Source organism: Pseudorasbora parva, chromosome 4 (genome assembly GCF_024679245.1).
Source record: "Pseudorasbora parva isolate DD20220531a chromosome 4, ASM2467924v1, whole genome shotgun sequence".
Lineage (NCBI taxonomy): Eukaryota > Metazoa > Chordata > Actinopteri > Cypriniformes > Gobionidae > Pseudorasbora > Pseudorasbora parva.
In genome coordinates this window covers 38206696-38227683 of record NC_090175.1, presented here as the reverse complement: position 1 = coordinate 38227683, position 20988 = coordinate 38206696, and the positions used below count along the sequence as shown (strand labels likewise).

General features: G+C 38.0%; 1 protein-coding gene and 1 non-coding gene across 3 annotated transcripts; one reads left to right on the top strand and one right to left on the bottom strand.

The window, feature by feature from the left end:
* Nucleotides 1–114: 114 nt before the first annotated feature.
* Nucleotides 115–186, bottom strand: trnap-ggg (transfer RNA proline (anticodon GGG)). The gene has a single exon. It is a non-coding gene; the product is annotated as a tRNA-Pro (tRNA).
* A 9593-nt stretch (nt 187–9779) lies between these two features.
* Nucleotides 9780–20927, top strand: haspin (histone H3 associated protein kinase). 2 transcript variants are annotated; one of them, XM_067441694.1, is made up of 18 exons: nt 9780–9904; nt 11170–11348; nt 11469–11573; nt 12643–12807; nt 12897–12984; nt 13099–13652; nt 13917–14682; nt 14906–15080; nt 15325–15482; nt 16254–16439; nt 16575–16660; nt 16750–16812; nt 16981–17072; nt 17153–17232; nt 19645–19733; nt 19833–19975; nt 20524–20626; nt 20722–20927. In XM_067441694.1, the coding sequence occupies exons 2-18, from the start codon at nt 11182–11184 to the stop codon at nt 20924–20926; spliced, it is 3225 nt and encodes a 1074-aa protein (XP_067297795.1). In that variant the 5' UTR covers nt 9780–9904; nt 11170–11181; the 3' UTR covers nt 20927. The 2 variants fall into 2 exon arrangements, with proteins under 2 accessions (XP_067297795.1, XP_067297794.1); XM_067441693.1 differs by having other exon boundaries at nt 9869–10004.
* The last annotated feature ends 61 nt before the right edge of the window (nt 20928–20988 follow it).

Sequence of the window (20988 nt, the reverse complement as noted above, 5' to 3'; positions counted from 1 at the left end):
CGACCTTTGACTGAATCTGGGCTATGTTGTAGTACAGATGAACAACAGTAATTATTTCAAAATCACAGTAGTTTTTATCTGGGCTCAACGTAGCCAGCTTGCTTTGAAACGGCTGGGCTCGTCCGGGATTTGAACCCGGGACCTCTCGCACCCCAAGTGAGAATCATTCCCCTAGACCAACGAGCCTGACTGGGAACACCAACAGCTACGTGTGTACACATGTACAGTCACTAAATGTTGCCCTCTAAAAGATTGGGCAGGCACTAATTTTAATAGAAAACGCTTGCCGTTAGAAAGCCGCATTTCCTGGAAGGCAGCGACTCTGAGTATGGTCTGTACAAGGGGAAAAAAACACTTGACCTTTGACTGAATCTGGGCTATGTTGTAGTACAGATGAACAAAAGTAATTATTTCAATTACTCAGCAGTTTTGAGGTGGGCTCAATGCAGCTAGCTTGCTTTGAAATGACTGGGCTCGTCCGGGATTTGAACCCAGGACTTCTCGCACCCTAAGGGAGAATCATACCCCTAGACCAACGAGCCTCTCCCGTATGCCATGTTTTGTGTGGGTACCACAAATTTAGTGAAGCTCACCTGTATAACGGAACGTGATCTATTGTCGAGATACTTAAGTGTAGATATTTTAGCTTCAAAAACTACTTCAAGGGATACTACAGATTGACGGCCAAGTTTGCCAAACAAGGCCCGGTGGCCTAATGAATAAGGCATCAGCCTCGGGAGCTTAGAATTGTGGGTTCAAGTCCCACCTGGGTCATCTTTGATGGGCTACCTTTAAGATGGCTTTGTGAGAATTTCAAGGTGGATTTTTCAATGACTATATCCATGATGACCGCACGATTGGAATTAGCATAATGATAACCATATGTGACGTGTGATCATAACCATAATGATAACCATTTGTTGTGACTTGTGTTTTTTTAACACAAGTCACAACAAAAGTAGCTGTCTACTCATCAAGACTGATTCTGCATCTTCAGCATCAATAAATTGTCTTCTGCCACTCATGCTTTGCCCATGAAGTCAACAGTGCCAATGAGAGCTTTGGCCATCTAATTGCAGAAAAACGCACGGCGCACCAGTGAAGGGCTCTAAAGGTCAACAGCAACATACAGACTATATCTTAGGCTTGACTTTGAACCATAAGGCATCAGCCTCCGTCCAAGGACGTGGTTGAATGAGCTAGCTCTAAGCAAAAGGTCAATGACTGTACAAAGAAACTCCAAGGACATGTATTTCTGTGCTCATCGTTTTAATTCAACTATGACTGATGTAAAATGGTTTGAATCCCAAAAAAAATCCCATAGCGAGCTTGCTTTGAAACGGCTGGGCTTTTCCGGGATTTGAACCCGGGACCTCTCGCACCCTAAACAAGAATCATACCCCTAGACCAACGAGCCTGACTGTGACCACCAGTGAGTGTAGAGAAGGAGGAGAGAAGATGGCTGTGGATATGGCTGATTTAAAATTGTGTGTGTGTGGCGGTGTGAACTGACTGCTGATGAGTGTGGTTTTATCTGTAAAAAAATGGGCAAGATCGTCTGCAGATAGAGAGGTGGTGGGAGCTGGTAGAGGGGGACAGAGCAGAGAGTTGAAAGTTCTGAAAAGTGTGCGTGAGTCTGAGGTGCTGTTGATTTTGTTGTGGAAATATGAGGATTTAGCTGTATGGACGTCCTGTGAGAAGGAAATGAGCAGAGATGGATACTTACTCAGGTCAGAGGGGTCGTTTGATTTGCGCCATTTTCTCTCTGCTGGCCTAAGTTTGGTCCGGTGTTCACGAAGAACATCAGATAACCAAGGGCTAGAGGGAGTAGCGCGAGCTGGCCTAGAAGACAGAGGGCAGATACTATCTAGACAAGAGGTTAAAGTGGAACATAAAGTGTCTGTTGCAGTGTTGACATCCATAGAGGAGAATTGTGTGGGTGACGGAAAAGAGGATGACACAACGGAGGAGAGGTGAGAGGGAGAAAGAGAACGAAGGTTTCACAGTATTAGTATGGTGTTCCTAATAATCCTTTAGGTGAGTTATATATATATATATATATATATATATATATATATATATATATATATATATATATATATATATATATATATATATATATATATATATATATATATATATATATATATATATATATATATATATATATATATAATAATAATAGATTTTATTTACAATGCACTTTTCATTCCGAAGAATCTCAAAGTGCAACAGAGGGGGGGAGGGGGGGGGATAACAACAAAAAATGAATAACAAGTAAAAATATAGAATACTACAAACAGTCAACCAACACAGAAAACAGAACAGAAACAGAGCTGATGGTGAACAGAAACAGAGCTGAGAGGGGGCGTTTCAAGATGGCGGAGTGAGTGGCAGCACTTTTGCAGGCTCTGATAAAAAGTTTCTTTTTAGTCCTTGAAATGTGATTAACTAGTGTGACAACCCCTCAAATAAACAGGCACTTAACGTACTGTCAAAATTTAGTTACAAAACTAAGTTATCACAACATTCTGTGGGGGTTTTTTTTCTCTTTGTTTCCTGGAATCATGTCCGACCACAACTACAAGTTGGATGCTCTCCACGAGGCATGTGACGACTTTGACGTCGAGGAAGAAATGGAAGCGGAGCAACATTCATTCAAAGAAGACAAAATTAATAAAGAACATACGCCAATTAAACAGCCGAATCCAAAGAAACAGAGACACCAAAGAGAAATGGAGGACGTCAATACTGGCGCTGCAATTCTACATGCAGTACAGGCCCTGACCAGAAAAATGGACGAACAGACTGAACTTCTGAAAAGCTTCGACAGACGTATTGAAGCTAACACAACCGCAACTAAAGAAAACCGTGAAGAAATCTGCCTGCTTTAGAAAAAAATAGGAGGCCTACAGAGAGAAAACAGTCTGCTAAAAGAAGCATGTGCAGAGCAAACCCGTTACAAACGAAGGTGGAATCTGAGGATGATTGGTCTACCTGAAAAGGATGGAGAGGACACGAGAGAAATTGTCATTGGGATATTGACAAGAGTTGTTCCAATGTCTGTGGAGCGGCTGCGAGACACCGTAGACACCGTTCACCGGCTGGGGCGGAAAGGCGACGCCGCTACATCAAATAACACACCGAGAGCAATCATCATTCAGTTCGGGATGAGAACGGTGAGGGATGACGTTTGGAAAAAGTCGAAGGATGCGAGAGTGTGTAGAGACTTGCACATACGTTTCAAAGAAGACTTCTCGAAAGAAGACCGGGAGGCGCGTGCAAAGCTGTGGCCGCAGGTCCAAGAAGCCAGAAAGAAGGGTAAAAGGGCATTCTTAAAGGAAGGATACGCACTGATCGATAACCGGAGAGTGGACCCATTGTGATCACTCGTTTTCCTAGCTGACTGGCAGAAATTAAGCCTGCTCTCACTTTTGACTGAGAAACTTATTGCTTGGTTGACATAAACGCTACGTTATGTAAGTATAAGCAATAGTAGCACTTTGCTTGTTGATGCGTCACATCCGAAGTAACCAATCTGACGTTGATGACCATAACATTTCTACACAACAACATATGACAGATACTGAATGTTTATTTACCTGGTTTATGTTCTTTATTTTAACCAGGCGAGGTGGATCTTATTTTATATAGATATTTGATACAATTGCTGCTTGGTCTGTATAGTTTTCCATTTTCCCCTCTGTATTGTTAGAGGGTTTGTTACACTAAACATGTTGATTTAGGACTAATTACTCATTCCTGCACATCGTTACACTCTTTTGTGCATTGTGTAGGTTATCTACCATCTAAATGTTGTCCTTTATTTCTTTAAATACTAGGGGGTTAAAAGATAATGTAAAACGAAAGGCTATTTTTCTTTTCTGTAAGGAGCAAAGGGCTAATTGTGTTTTTTTGCAAGAAACCTATTCTGTCGATGCTGACACAAAATTTTGGAAATTGCAATGGGGAGACTCTATCTTTTTCAGCCATGGAACGTCACACTCAGCAGGAGTTATGGTTTTATTTAATAGATTTCCCGGGAAAATTATTGATCACAAAAGTGACTCAAATGGCTATTGGGTAATGGTCGCAACAGAATTAAATGGCACAAACTACATCTTATTATGCGTGTATGGTTATAACAAAAAGGTACAGAATAAAAATCTCTTCTCATCGTTAAATAAGGGCTTAGAAGAATGGAAAATGCTTTTTTCAACTAATAGAGTAATAATTGGGGGAGATTTCAACCTGGCCCCTGATCTGTGGCTAGACCGCCTACCAACAAAGAGACACTGCCACACGTTTGATGAAACAATAGTTGAATTGATCACAAAGGCCAATCTAATAGATTACTGGAGAATGAAAAATCCGACCAGAAAACAATTTACCTGGTTTAACTCATCTAATAATGGCCAGTGCTCAAGATTGGATTACTGGCTAATATCAGATAATCTAGTTAATGACGTCATTAAATGTGAAATCTCAGCATCACCCCTTACTGATCATTGTGTAATATTTTTGACTCTTTCGCCAGATGGAAGAGAGAACAAAATAAACTCTATATGGAAATTTAACAATACTCTCTTGGAAGATACTGAATTTTGTAAAACAGTTAAACAACTGGTTAGAGAAGTGAACGAATTGGAAATGTGTTCTCTGAGTAAATGGGAATGGTTCAAATTCAAAGTTAGACAGATAGCTATTAATACAAGTAAACAAGCATTAACACTTAAAAAGTTAAGACAAAGGGACATTATTAGTCACATTAATATGCTATGCTGTAAAGATGATTTGACAGTGGAAGAGCAAACTGAATTAAAAAATCTACAGTCCCATCTTGATAATATATATCTGGAAAAGGCCAAGGGTGCATTTATCTGTTCAAGGGCTCGCTGGATTGAAGAAGGGGAAAAAAACTCGTCCTATTTTTTTAGTCTGGAAAAACAAAGACAAACGAGGAAAAAAATTCGAAAGTTAAAAATCAATGATATTATTGTTGAAAATCAAGAAGTGGTAAACGAAAAAATCAAAGATTTCTACTGTAATTTGTATAAATCACTTTTTTCTCAAAAAGATTGCAATTTCTTCTTAAATAAGATTCAGGGGTTTAAAAAGACACTTGATGATAACTTTAAACAACTAATGGAAGATGAGCTAAGAATTGAGGAACTAGACTTGGCTGTTCGACAGATGTCTAGGGGGAAATCACCTGGTATAGATGGGATAACCATGGAGCTTTTATCTTTTTTTTGGAGTGATATCAGAGAAATGCTCTATAATGCCTATTTAGACTGTATATCAAAAGGTAATCTTTCTCCCACTATGAAACATGGTATTGTCACTTTAATTCCCAAACCTAACAAAGATATTCTTTTATTAGATAATTGGAGACCAATTACCTTATTATGTACCGATTATAAATTACTGGCACTTGTCTATGCTAATCGTCTGAATGAGGGATTATCACATATTATTGATGAGTGTCAGTCAGCCTTTATAAGGGGCAGAAATATACACAATCATATAGACTGCTACTAGACTTGCTTGATTATCAAGATATCATTGATACTGATGCCTTTATTATATTTCTCGATTTCTACAAAGCCTTTGACACCGTTGAACATGCCTTTTTATTTGATGTCTTAGATTTTTTAGGTTTTGGGAGCAATTTTTGTAAAATAATTAAGATGTTTTATACTGACATATATAGTTCTGTATCTCTGAATCCTGGTATAACTCCTAGGTTTGAGGTGCTCCGCGGTATTAGACAAGGGTGCCCGATTTCTCCCAAACTGTTTATTCTAGCCACCCAATCACTTATCATGCTCATTAATCATAACCCTGAATTGCATGGTATCTCGATATTTGATAAGGAATTCAAAATTAGTCAATTTGCAGACGACACCGCAGTCCTTTTAAGGAATAAATTCATGGTTAATGTAGCCCTTGATTCAGTTTCAATTTTCTCTAAAGCTTCAGGATTAACACTCAATATTAAAAAATGTGAGCTACTTCCCATTCACTCATCAACAGATTCAATCATATCTTCAATTGAGGTTAAATCTGAAGTGAAATATCTTGGAATAGTCTTATCCAAAAATGCAATCAGAAGGGAAGATGCCAATTTTTCTAACCGATTAACAGATATGGAAAAATCCTTAAGTCGCTGGCTCACCAGAGACCTCACTATCTTTGGTAGAGTTACCTTATCTAAAACAGAAGGTATTTCCAAAGTAATATATCCATGTCACTCCCTGTATATTTCTTCTGGTAATATTAAGAAAGCCAACTCAATTATTTTCAAATTCCTGTGGAAAAATAAAACCCATTATATTAGGAAATCACAGCTTGTTAAAGAATATGATATGGGTGGTATCAAAGCCTTGGACTTTGAATCAATGTTTGGGACCTTTAAGATTAAATGGTTAAAATCATATCTATCACAACCAGATTCTATTTGGTTTCACATTCCCAGACATATATTTAAAAAAGTAGGAGGGCTTGATTTTCTTTTGCAATGTGATTTTGAGGTGACCAAAATTCCTGTAAAATTATCAAAATTCCATAAACAAATTCTTCAATACTGGAAAATGATCTTCACCCATAATTTTTCTCCACACGGATCCACCTTATGGAACAATAGGGTCATTATAATCAATAGAAAATCATTGTTCAGATATGATTGGTATGAAAAGGGCATTGTGTTTGTGAATGATGTTATAGATGATAATGGAAACTTGTTGGAATATAAAGCCTTCTTAGACAAATATAATTTAAAATGTACATATAGTGAATACAATAAGATACGTAAAGCAATACCGATACCTTTATTACAGTTAATTCAAAACATATTGTTATATACAAAAACAAGACCCTTATCAATTTTACCACATTTAGTTATCAATGATTGTACTTTAGTTGACAATAAATGTAATAATAAATTTATTAATGATGCTTTAAGATCTAAACTGTTTTTTGATTATAACAGAGGATTGTGTGTACAGGTTCCAAATATAGGTGCATTGTCCATAGGAAGAACACATTTTAAATTCATTAAATGGCCCATTTCCCCAAAGGTCAAAGAGACCCACTTTAAAATAATTTATAAGATATATCCGGCTGCGGACTTTCTTAGGAAAAAATTTAAATTTGATGTAGACCCTTGTGCATTTTGCGAGATGACTGATGAGACTCTGGAACACATGTTCTTTTTTTGCCCTGTGTCCAATAGCTTCTGGTCCGAGCTACACAATTGGATGTCACTTAAGATGGATAATATCCCTACTCTTACCTTGACACACATCCTCTTTTATATGGATAACATAGATTCATCAGTATCAGATTTAGTTAATATGATTATTCTTATGGGTAAATATCATATTCATTGCAGTAAGTGGAGATCTTCTAAGCCTTCCTTTGTTTGGTTTATAAATGATTTTAAATTATTTTTTACCTCACTGGAAAAGATCAAATCAACTAAAATCGCAAGAAAAATGTGCAGTAAAATATCTAGGAAATTGCTGTTTTGATTAATCTCCCTTTGTGTGTGTTGCTCCAAATGTTATTTTTATTATCTTTAGCCATCTTGCCTTTGACTTGTTTTTAAGTAACCCCTCTATTGTTGTTGTTTGCTGTTTTCTGTTTAGTTATTACCTTTTGTTTTTTTTTTGACATTTGTATATACGTATGTATATTATCTTTCCCCTACGAGAGTTTTGTATTTTGCAGTCTTTTGTTAATTTAAAAAAAAAAAAAAAAAAAAAAAAAAAAAAAAGAAACAGAGCTGATGGTGAACAGAAACAGAGCTGATGGTGGACAGAAAACAGCTGATGGTGGAAGTCTCTGTTAGCTCCGGAGCACACTGTGGTCCACTCCATGTTTCAGATTTCTCCCAGCGGCAGTGTCCCGATGACATCGCCGAGGCACGACAGCTGAAGACCAGATGATGGGTCTTCTTCATGATGATTCAAACGATGGGGATCGCTGCAGCACCATGCAGGAGGCAGAACATTCCTCCGGGCACCCCTGTGGACACACCGGGGCCGGCGCAGATGTCCAAGCCGCTCCACGGCCGCAATGCAGGACGGAACAGCGGCGCAGCCGAGAAGCAGAACATCCCACATCATGCCGGACGCCGACGACGAGAGCCTGGATGACGCTAGCCCGGTGCAAACTTCAGCCACCATGCAGCCCAAGCCCAAGGGAGACCACCAGTGAGCACCCGCGGCGAGAAACATCAAATGTCCTCCAAACCAGAAACCAACCGCAGCAATTCAAACGTAAACATTAGAGAAGCGGTGGAAAACGGCGACGAACAACGTCCTCTCAGTGGCTGCCAGCAATCAGCAACAGTCCCAATTGTAGCTCTGACTGTTAGACTAGTCACAAACATAAGGAAATAAAATAAAATGTAAATCTAATAGTACATTAACATGATTTGTTGTGGGTGGAGAAGCGGCGAACAGACAACGCCAGCGTCCTCTCCCCCACGTTGCCTAGCAACAATCAAATATATATATACACACACACACACACAGGTCCTTCTCAAAAAATTATCATATTTTGATATGATATAAGTCATTATTTTCCATAATGTAATGATAAAAATTAAATTTTCATATATTTTAGATTCATTGCACACCTACTGAAATATTTCAGTTTTTTTATTGTTTTTAATACTGATGATTTTGGCATACAGCTCATGAAAAAATCTTTAAAAATTAGCATATTTCATCCGACCAATAAAAGGAAAGTGTTTTTAATACAAAAAAAGTCGACCTTCAAATAATTATGTTCAGTTATGCACTCAATACTTGGTCGGGAATCCTTTTGCAGAAATGACTGCTTCAATGCGGCGTGGCATGGAGGCAATCAGCCTGTGGCTCTGCTGAGGTGTTATGGAGGCCCAGGATGCTTCGATAGCGGCCTTAAGCTCATCCAGAGTGTTGGGTCTTGCGTCTCTCAACTTTCTCTTCACAATATCCCACAGATTCTCTATGGGGTTCAGGTCAGGAGAGTTGGCAGGCCAATTGAGCACAGTAATACCATGGTCAGTAAACCATTTACCAGGGGTTCTGGCACTGTGAGCAGGTGCCAGGTCGTGCTGAAAAAATCTTTATCTCCATAAAGCTTTTTAGCAAATGCAAGCATGAAGTGCTCCAAAATCTCCTTATAGCTAGCTGCATTGACCCTGCCCTTGATAAAACACAGTGGACCAACACCAGCAGCTGACATGGCACCCCAGACAGAGCCGGCCCAAGCCTTCATGGGGCCCTAAGCAGAATTTAATTTGGGGGCCCCTCGGTACCAATTGACTATTGTCAATTCTTGATAATAATCGCACACCCATTATCAATTTTATTAGTTGTAGCTGTGTTGCTTACATCATGTCTGTCTGTCATGTTTTTACCCTTATATGGTTTTTAATCGTAGCAAACCCACAAGAGTGCTCAGGTGTTCATTTGCACTTTAATATTCAAAGTCTTACAGTACGGTTCAGACTGGGATATGTACGATTTAAACTTTTTTTTTTTTTTTTTAAGAAGTCTCATGCTAAATATGCTCACAATTCGTTACTCCCCAGCTTCAAAAGAACAGGATTTATCTAAAATAAAAAGCTTTCAAAGAATCCTATAAAAGATGTTTACACAACTGTTTTCAACATGATAATAAAAAATAAATGTTTCTTGAGCACACCTCATCATATATATATATGATACCTATACACCAACCTATACACATATATAGGTTTATATATATATAAACGAATGTTTAAGGTTTAAAACAGTAGGTGGCGGCAGTGTTCGAAAGGAGTGAGCGCCCATTAAACACGAAGAAGAAGAAAACCCAATCAGCGACTCTTCTCATTTTGAATGAGAGCGGTTTATCATAGTGATGATCAGTAAGTTACTGTTCATTATTTCGGACCTTGTATTTTTAATTATACAGTTATTTGGTAGTCTCGGGAAGAGATCTGATCTGCATGTCGATAACACATCGAGGTAAATTCAATTGTCAACATAACGCTTTTCATTTTGTACAATATGCGCAGCGATTTCCTGTAACGTTGACAAACACTGGTTTGTCTGTGTATTTAGCCTATTTCGTGTTTTCTCTAGAATGAACTAGTAATTTCGATTCATTTCCGAATTTAATTTATTTTCATACGTAACTTACTGTTTAAGTAACAAATGTTTCAGATTAAGGAAAACAATTCTTAAAAATGTCTGTTTGAAAACTGACTGAAATGTCATTGTTCTCGATTGTTTATTTCACGTTTTGCCTGCTCGTGTTGGTTTTTAGTGTTTAGTAGTAACTTACTAGTTTACAAACTGCTTTAATAAGTTTATTAGAGCAATAAGCAGTTTTATATACAATTCTCTTGGAAATGTAGATTGCAAATAAGTCCAAAACATCTTGTAGTTATTCAAGTAATTCTACTTTCATTTTTATTATGATACATAAATGGGCATATGTTAGATCAGGGAATTTCAAACTTTATGATGCCGAGGACCGTCAAATATGATGAAATTTTATGAGGGACCCCCTTCCTAAAATCTATCTATTTTTTTTTAGGCCTATGAGTATGAAAAAAAAAAACATTTAAACTGATAGATAAACTGCCTTACAGCCCCAGTAAACAATATAAAGGGGACTCGCTAAAAAGATACAAAGCAAACATATGCAAGTTATGTATTATGGCAAGAAAGGGGATAATAATTTTGAATGAAACAGAATGTTCAGTAGACTTCATCCATTTATGCTGTATTTTTATTCTCTGAAATTTTCTAGGGACCCCATAGAACCTTTTGGGGGACCCCGGACCCCAGTTTTTTGTTGCAAGATTTTTTTTTTCAGTGATTGTTTACTGGGAAGATTAAACATTATTAATGGTGTTTCAAATGAAACACTTTATTGTCTTTACAGGAATATACTCATTAGCAAAAAAGATAACTTACGCTTTTAAAAAATACTTTAATTTGCTAAATTGGTTTTTATAGTATTATTATTGTTAATATTATTAATCAGATTGTGCATTCCCTGGGATTTGAACCCATGACCTTGCTGTTGCCATCACTTTTTCTATTGTTTGAGCTACAGGCTCAAAAAAGGGTTCTGTTGTTTCTCCATGTTTATACAATATTTATATAAAATTCTACTCTTTAGTAAAGATCCAAGATGAACGTAAGGGAAAGAAATGGGCCAGTGTTTATCAAGACGTACAGTAAACGAATGCGAAAGGTGGAGCCTTGGTTCTCCCCTGATCTGAAGAAAGCAGCTTTCTCTTTTTCAAGCACACCTTCATCAGATCAGTCCATACCAGAGGCCACACAACCCAAGAAACGGTAAAACATGCTCACCAATTTTCTCATTATCATTGCAATTTTATTTTACAAAACTGGTTTGACTTTTCTATCAAGCTGTTATTATCCATGCCAATTTATCATTCTTTTCTTGGTTCTAAGGAAAATAAGAGAAACATCCTCCCGCCCTGCTAAGAGAAAAGGCATGACTGCCATAAAGGAGAACATAAGTGATGAGGAAAACTATGCACCAACCTCACCGCTCAGGTCAGGACTGGCAAAATGCAACACCACCCTGTTGAAGAAAACAGCATATGCTGGTTAGGTATGTTTTGAAGCATGGCTGCTGATCCTTGGATGGTCCTGAGCTGGTTATAAGCCTGGTCCTGAAGTGAGGCGAGTTTCTATACCTATAGAGTAGTGCTGCATTCTTTATATCTCAAAAAAAAAGTTATACGTTTAAAAATAAAGATATGCTGTACTGAGTCTTTCTGAGGAAAAAAACAAGTGGATGGAGGCATGTCGTGGGCGGAGCTCAAGAATGATGAGCACAGCTATTGCGTTGAGATTGTCTGAAAGCTCTGACATCCGTTACTGTGAGGAAAACAACTGTTGTTTGGAGTGGTTTTACAATAAACAAACACTGTCCATTTTTCCCAATGCATGACCATGAACCTTTATCGTTGGGATTGCTCCTTCCTTAAGCAATAGACGATCTGCAAATCCAGCGTCGGACTGGGCCTTGTTTATAAAACAATCATGAAATGTAGGGAACAAACAAAAACACTTTCAAAACTCAGTTGACACTCTGAAAAAACAAACTCCATCCACTGGTCCCTTAATGCTAGGTTTTTTGGGAATATGTACAGGGCTGTCTTGCCCTGGCAACCAAAAACACTTCTTTGGTGACAGTTTGTTTCTTGAAGTCCTGTGCAACGCCGCCAACGACTTCCCTAAAGCCAAGCAAAGTGCTTCGATGGGCATACTGCTTTCGCCAGCTCATGACCAGCATAAACCAGCTGCCATGCCTCAAAACATACCTAATCAGAATATGTTTGTTTTTTTCTCAACAGGGCAGAACACATATTTAACTCACTTTACATAGAACATTTCAATGTCATTTTTTTTTGTCAACGTCCACTGACGTTTAATTAATTAACATTACAGAACTGAAAATTTTCATTATTTATTTGTACCTTTTTTGAAACTTTTTTAGATTTAGAATTTTACTCTAAATCTTATTTTACTTATTTTGAAGATTCTTAAAACCCATTATAAATGGACTGAACAATTGTTATCTTTTCCTTCACTGTTCTGTATGGCTTTGTTTCTGCAGAAAGAAGACATGTGCAAAACCAGTAAGGACTACAGCTTTGAGAAAGACTCGAACAACAAAGGCGAAAAGATGTAAACAATTAATACTTAGCAACAGCAGTGACAATGATGAGTCCTTTTCGATGAAGAAAGGCCACCCAGAAACATTTGTTGATGAATGTGCTGGGTAAGAGTTATCATACATTTCAGTAAAAAATCTGAAAATTGTTACTGTTGCTTGTGTCCATGTGAGTGAAATGCTTTGTATCTCTGTAGTTCAAAGAAAATGTTAGACCCTCCCCATTTGGGCAGGTTTGTCACGCATCGCAAAAGACCACCACCACCCATCCAAACTAAGAAAATTGTAAGTACCAGTATTTATTCTAACCAACAGTTTTTTGTGTGTAAGAGAGAAAATGCTGATGAAATGTCACTGAAACATTAGTGTTCTTGCTTATCCCCTTCTCTTTCCACCTAGTCTGTTGTTCTTCACCGCACGCTTAACTCCTCAGATGATTACCTCCCTTCGTTCTCCCAAAACAAGCACAACAAGCTGTACCGCAAACGCACACAGAACCGTGTGGCTCTGACTGAGGTCTCTTTCAACGACAGTGATGACCAGCAGCTCCCAAGTAAACGTCCTTTGCTGTCCAGCACCCCTTCACTAGTCTGCAGACAGCTTCGAAACTTACCAGAGCCCTCCGTAAGTGAGATCTCCTCCCTTAGCTTTGATGAACATCCCCAACCTACTGAAAACAACAACAGTGCTCGTAGTTTGAAGAATGTTAAAGAGTTTGACCACACCCCACGAGAGAAGACGAGTCAGCAGCTCCCGAACCCAGACATCTCTTCTGGAGAGAGAGCGGAGGGTGAAGAGGATGAAGTTGTGGAAGAGAGAGCTTGGGATGGAGAGAGCAATCAAAGAAAAGAAGGATGTGCAGAAGAGGCCACGTCTGCACAGGCAAGTGGAGGTTTTGGATGCATATCAACACCGTCACACCTACAATCCTTAGCAGAGGACTTAAAGGAGAGGTGAGTAATGTCTGCTTGCTTACAAAGAGAAACCCCAAACCTAGCAGTGATTCATGAAGGGTTTTTATAGAGTGTTTTGTTTTTTTACTGCAAATTTTCATTACTTGTCAAAAATAGAATTTGTTTTTCAGCAATTTGTTACATAACATTTACCTCTGGAAAGTGTGCCATAATAATAATAATAACGTAATTATACACAACTGCTAGTTTATGTTAAATTGTCTTTGAATAAGTTTCAGTTCAGTTATGTCTGTTTATGTATAGGTGTCGCACAGTGGATGCAGCCTTAACGCTCAAAAGGATAGATGTCTCAGACCATCTGTCGGTGCAAAGCTGCAGCAAGAAATGGGAAAAGAAGATTGCCTCAGGCTGTTTGGCGTCCTCCTTGGCAGCAACTAGTCAGAACAGCCAAACCTATGTAACTGTACCATCCAGCTGCTCTTCACTATCCAAACCATCCCTCTATATCTCCTCCTCAAAGTCTCTTTCCACTTCTCCTCTAACTGAGGCCATTTGCTCAAATCTGTCCCTTATTGACCATCTAAAGGCTGAATGTCTGTTATCTTCCCTCACGGTTTGCATCCCTCGTGTTGACTTGGGTGCGTGTCATTTGGTCCACCAGGGGACCAACTCCCCAAACATACTCTCTATCAACCGCAGGGACATTGCCACCTCTCCATCTTTTAAGGAGTCAGGGAATGTTATCCAGTTCAGTCCAATAAATCATAGGACTCCCAGTAATACTGAATCGGTCGTTCGACACTTGTCTGCATCATTCCAACCACCTCCAGTCTCCCCAACTCATAGCAAAACACGACCACCTGCTGTGCCTAAAGAACGCACAGGTGCTGGTACTGGCACTGGCCGTAAAGTTTGTGTGAGTGGACTGAATGTCAGCCGCTGGTCGAAGAGGGGTACTGGACAGTTCAATGAAAAACGGAGGAAAAGGGAAGGACGAACAAAGGCTGTGTCAGGAGACTATAGTTCTGGATGTAGCATGTTATCTGCTGGAGCAGACACTTTTGCAGCGGTCAGTTATCATTGTCAAGAATATATTCATGTGCTTATTTTGCTAAGTTTTGATCACATTCTTTGACTATTTACGTATTATTGAAAAGATATATAGATAAAAGATAAATAGAATAGATAGAATGTGAATTCATCCCTATTATAGAAGATTAACTTTGTTTACACCCTCCTTTGGATATCTTCAACTTTCAGCTGCTTGTCTTTTTTTCTGTGCGTTCATGCAGGAAACAACATGTGGCTGGCTGCAGGGTACCAGTGGGATTGGTCTGGCTGTGACGCCTCTTAGAATGGAGCAAATGAATCTCTCCTCCATCCTGGCCAACTTCACTCCTGACACACTCACGACACACTCCTGGGGCCGACTAAAGGCAGCACTGTCCCTGCATAAGAAAAAAACCGGTATGTTTACAGTTGACCAAATAATGCCAGTATAGACAAACAAAAGTCTTTGATTCATATACCAAACTGCATAGTTTGCATAGAGAACTTTACATTGATGTTTTACATGGTGGGTGGCTTTTAGTGCCATCTATGTTCTGTTATCTCTCTCTCCCTTAAAAACTTGCAAAGCTAAGCATGTAAAATGGCCTTAAGTTCTTGTAACCTTTTCCAAAATGTTATGTATAAATTCTGTGTACCGCAGCATTTCCCACCCCCCGGCGCTTGGTACAGTCTCATCTGAAGTCGCCAGGCTCTGGTTTTCCAGCTGACGCCAGTATAGACCTGTTTGCTTCCCCTCTCTGCACACCATCTAGAATCACACCTTTACGCATGCTCCAGTCCACCGTGAACACCCCCATGGTAAAGACACAGAGATATTGTTCACTCCTCAACTCTTCTTTTTTTCCTTTTTTTCCCTTCTTTTTAAATGTTCAATATTTATGTAAATAAAGGTCTCTTAATTCAAGAAGCTGTATCTCTAATAAATATATTGTATTCATAATAAATAATTATATAATAATAATATTTAACCTTAATAAATAACTATTTTTCACATTTCAGAAATAATTATATTCCTTGTTTTGCATTTTTCTCATGTACACAATGCATTGTTAGTTTTATTTATATATATATGTGTGTGTGTGTGTGTGTGTGTGTGTGTGTGTGTGTGTGTGTGTGTGTGTGTGTGTGTGTGTACACACACACATTTTTCACCATGGAATTAAAAAAGTTTTCCTCTTATATCTATTGCGAAAAATGCAGTATGAACTTGCAATGAGAATCAGAATGAGAGAGAAAAATGTGAGATTAAAAGTCACAATTACCTTTTTTATGTTCTGTGGCAAGCTTCCATGCACAACCTCTTAAACTTTTTTTATTTGTTTATATACTTTTCCTGTTTTGATAGGACTAATGTACATGTACACTCAAGTATATTATAATAATGCAAGGTCTACAATTAAATATAATTTTGTTTTTATGCTTTTTCAGAGTTACAGAGTGCACTCTCTCTTTTTATTCCATTTTTATTATTTATTTATTCAAGTTATTTCTCTATTATAGATGGTCTCTATGATTTCTCTTTTCTCCATGTCTCTTCTCTTATCTTTACTCTCCTCCTTTGTGTTCCAGACTTCATATGACGAGGATATCAGCGATGCAGAAAAAGTGTATCAAGAATGTCAGCAGAGCGGCCCACTTTCCTTTAGTGACTGTATCCCTCCAGCTCGCATGAAGCACTGCAACAAGATTGGCGAAGGGACATTTGGAGAAGTTTTCTCAACTGTAAATGATTCCAGTGAAACTGTCGCACTCAAAGTATGTGTATTTAAATTTAAATGTATTATATACATACTAACTACGTCTTGCATACATTTTGAATTGAAGTTTAGTAACAATTTATTTCTTAAACACAAAAATGATTGAAGTGGTGTTTAAATGTAATTCTTATAGATCATCCCAGTAGAAGGCAGTCAGCAGGTCAATGGTGAACATCAGAAAACATTTGGTGAAATCCTCCATGAAATCATAATTTCCAAGTAAGATCTCTGGCATAGCTTTAGCAAATGTTATACATTTTAATGAATGGTGTGTAAATATTAAAAACACATTTTCAATGTTCCTACAGAGAGCTGAGTAGCCTTAACATAAAGGAAATGAACAAGACAGATGGTTTCATTGGGCTCAACAAGTATGCTTCTATTTCTTTTTACTTTTTAGTTAACTTGTATGTAAATTGGTGTGATGGGAAGTTTGAATGTGCTATAGTTCTAATAATGCACACTTAAAGATAGAAATGTAGCTTTCTTTTTTTTTTTTACAAAAATTAATAGTTTTGCCTGTAACTTTTACTTTTTAGTTTACATTGTGTCCGTGGATGTTATCCTGAAGCTCTGCTCAAAGCCTGGGACAAGTTTGACCGTCAGAAGGGATCAGAGAATGACAGACCTGGTAAGCTGTTGTAAACAATTGATGTGTCTTTCAATAGTTTATATTTGATGTCCATTAATGTATTGATTCTGTTGACACAGATTTCTTTGATGACGAGCAGCTGTTTTTAATCCTGGAGTTTGAGTTTGGAGGGAGTGATCTAGAGAACATGAATGGAAAGGTATTTGTGCACAGGTTTCCTTCTTAATTCAGGTTTGGCTATTCCAGGCAGTCTGTGAGGCCTGACTTCCACTAAACACCTCGGGTGAATTTAGGCCCCTTCACATTAAAGCTACACTGTGTAACTTTTTTAGTTTATTCTTAGCTAAAAACAATCAGTTCTTTCAAAAATATGTGCTCATAAAGTATATTTACTTCTTTCGAGTAATAAAGTATTCTCGTAAGTTTATAATATGCCATTGAAAATGCATACGGGTGAGGGGTTTGAATACTGGTCGGCATGTTGCCCCTCCATCTTGAAAGTATATTAGCCAAAGAGGGACATTCCCTTAAATTCAAGCTTCGCCTTTCGTGTTTTAACACTCAATGGCACCGTGTCGAATGTGAAGAGGAGGATTGCCATGTTAATCTTGGACTAAATTGGCCACCGCAAGAGTTGAAACGAAATCAGAATTGAGAGGAACAGAAACTATTATTCACTGGATGGTCATATACCTTTTCACCGCTAGATGGGGGAAAATATCATACAGTGTAGCGTTAATGCTTGACCTCACTGATGCTTTTGTCCTTATATGGTTTAACATGAACAAGTTATTTTAGCTAAAAAGTTCTGTTGTTCAGATTACATGCTTTCATTTTTTTTTAAATAAAATTAAGATTTTAATGAAACCATTACATGTGCATTCTAACAAAAGATCAAATATCAAAAAGATATGAGATATGAATCGAGTGATTTAAGCCAAATCTTCTGAATAAAGATAACTTTTGATCGACGCACATACATAGAGCACATCAAGTATGGTTAACTGAAGCTCAACCTTATTTGCTTGACGTGCGAGATCAAACCTCATTGGTTCTCACACGTCAGTCAAGCATAGTTTAGCTTTCTTTGAACATATTTGATGTGTAAATTCATTACGTCTCTTCAGAGGACTTAGATTAAACCGTTTGAATTTGGATTTTTGTTTACAATATCTTTTTGAACTTTGTGTTAATTTTGATAGAGTTGCTGTTTTTGAATCTGGTTTTGTGGCATAAATTTGTGTTTTATTAAACACAAATCTTGCTGGTTTGGAATTAGAGGTTAGATCGGCAAAAAAAAATCAAGCCCGACCCAACCCGATCGCGTTGTGTCCAAGCCCGGCCCGGCCCGACACATTAACTGTAATTATGAGCCAGAGCCCGATTTAAACCGACCATAAGAACGAGCCTGTAATGAACAAAGCGCAGCGAAGCGGACTGGTGAGACTAAAACTAACATTGATAAACTTAAATGAGTTGATAACATCGCTGTTTTCTGCACAGCGACTGTACAGCCGAATCAAATTTTGTTGCAGTATTGTCCTGTTTAACACTTTGATGCTGCTTTGAAACAATCGTCATTGTAAAAGCGTGATATAAATAAAGTTGACTTGACCCAGCTCAATAATCCGCAGGTGCTCGCTCATGAACCGCTCACCGGTAAACTGATGTTTACTCAAATCCAGCTCAGACATTTATCTGTAACTTACTTTGTTGTAGCCATTAAACAATATGATTATGAAAAATGAGATGCGAGTGGGTCAGAAATGATTTAGGTGGTTATTTAGTTTAAGATTAAGTTTTGTTTTGTAGAAAGCATTTCTTTCGTTTTAAATTGTATCTTAATTTTAAAAAAGGTTTCTTTGGCCAATTGCCTGGATTTAATAAATAAAAAGCAAATAGCAGACTATAATTGTGACATGAAGTCGTGGGAGTGATCGCTTTCATTGCTCATGAACTGGAGCGCGCGTCTCATAAATAAACCGAAACTCAGCAGGCTACTTGCCTCACAGACATGAGAAATATGCGTATAAAAAGCTTGAAATGTCCACTTTTAAACGGAACGATTCGAAGATATTTAATTAAGCAAAATGCAGTGTTCATGCGAGCAGCTCTTGATACAGACCGTTTCTGTTTAGAATGCTGCGCTCCATCACTGCACGAGCTGTGAGTTTAACGCGCATTTTTACACTAATCCTGACTTGTGCAACTTTGTAGCCTACACATTTGTTTCTTAGTTGTTGTATTAGTTCTTACTTTGTTAAAAATATATATAATTTCTGATTATAGCATAGCTTTCTGCCTACCCAATTAGACTAGTAAAGTAGGCTAATGATTAAATCAAGGGCCCGGCCCGAGGATAGTGCCGGGAAATCTCGGCCCAAGACGGCCCGCGGGTCGGTTCGGGTTAGGTTTGGGCTCAGGCAGAGAATCTAAACTCTATTTGGAATTACTCAAGAATGAGCAAACAATTTTCATTTTTGGGTGAACTATTCCTTTAAGAAGTACTGTATCTAAACCTGTTAATTAGAAGTGTCCATATAGCTTATACCTTTGAGCTATATTGAACCATTATGACAACTTAAAAGTGTGTTTGTGTGTACCTTTGCAGCTGGCTTCCATGGCCCAGGCCAAGAGTGTTCTACATCAAGTCACTGCAGCTTTGGCTGTAGCTGAGCAAGCCCTGTGCTTTGAACACAGGTAACAAGTTTGAAGCTGAAATCGAAATGTAGATGTAACAGATCCATACACATTTCTGTATATGCTGTCATTGTAAGCTGGTGTATGCTGACTTTTCAGAGATCTTCATTGGGGGAACATCTTGGTAAAGAATGTTAAGCACAAGCACAATGAGTTCATTCTGAATGGAACAGTGCATTCCGTAGAGACTCGAGGGGTTCACGTCAACATTATTGACTACTCACTCTCACGTCTAGAGATAGGTCAGTCCAAGACTTAACTCTTTCTCTTTTTTTTTGTTTTTGTTTAGTTTAGTTAAGCTTTTGTTTAGTTAAGGTATTAGTTGCAAATCCAATGTTAATTCACTATTATAGATGTTATCCAACATTTAAAATAAATGGTGCATGTATAATCATATTATTTTGAGATTCAATTAACATTTTTTTTAAAATATATATTAATGTTGTTGATTTGCATTTGTGAAGCTCAAAAATTCCCATTAAGGAACTACAAATCAATATTTGGTCCCAAACCAGCTAGCTGTTATTAAAGGACAAGTTCGACAATTTTATAACCAGCTTTGTATTGTTACAATGTTGTGGAAATTAACAATGGGTACTTTTTTGGTACTCCATGTTAATGTTCATTTAGTGTTTCATTTTGGCAAAATTGGCGCATTTTACTCTGGATACAAGAGTTGAAAATATAGTAAACCTGATTCACATGAATTGGAAAATAAATGCGCGCTCTCTCTCTCTCTCTCTCTCTCTCTCTCTCTCTCTCTCTCTCTCTCTCTCTCTCTCTCTCTCAGATGGACTGACGGTGTCATGTGATATCTCTTCTGATGAAGAATTGTTTATGGGTCAGGGAGATTATCAGTTTGAAATCTACCGCATAATGAAGAAAGAAAACAAGTGTGTGCTTCAGTCTTAAAGCTATTTAAAGTGCTTTCATTCTAAACGAAAGATTGATGATTCTCATGGTTCTTTTTTCATTCTCTCTTTCTCAGTAACTGCTGGGCCATGTATAATCCCCATTCCAATGTGTTGTGGCTGCACTATCTGGTTGATAAACTTTTGAGCATGAACTACAAGAACAAAGCCCAGTCCAACCAGCAGAGGACACTGAAGAGTGCCCTCAAATCTTTCCAGTCGGAGATACTGAATTATCCATCAGCTACAGAAGCACTTATGAGCTGCAAATTCTTTCAGTGAAACATTTGTTTTAATTAACACAATATATAGACCTGTATATTTTGAGTTACCAGTCCAGGGCA

Bases quoted from the DNA above. Each gene is read 5' to 3' on its own strand.
- haspin (XM_067441694.1), top strand. From the start codon at position 11,182: ATGAACGTAAGGGAAAGAAATGGGCCAGTGTTTATCAAGACGTACAGT. The intron at 14,683-14,905 runs GTCAGTTATCAT...GCGTTCATGCAG, and splicing joins GAGCAGACACTTTTGCAGCG to GAAACAACATGTGGCTGGCT. The intron at 16,661-16,749 runs GTAAGATCTCTG...ATGTTCCTACAG, and splicing joins CATGAAATCATAATTTCCAA to AGAGCTGAGTAGCCTTAACA.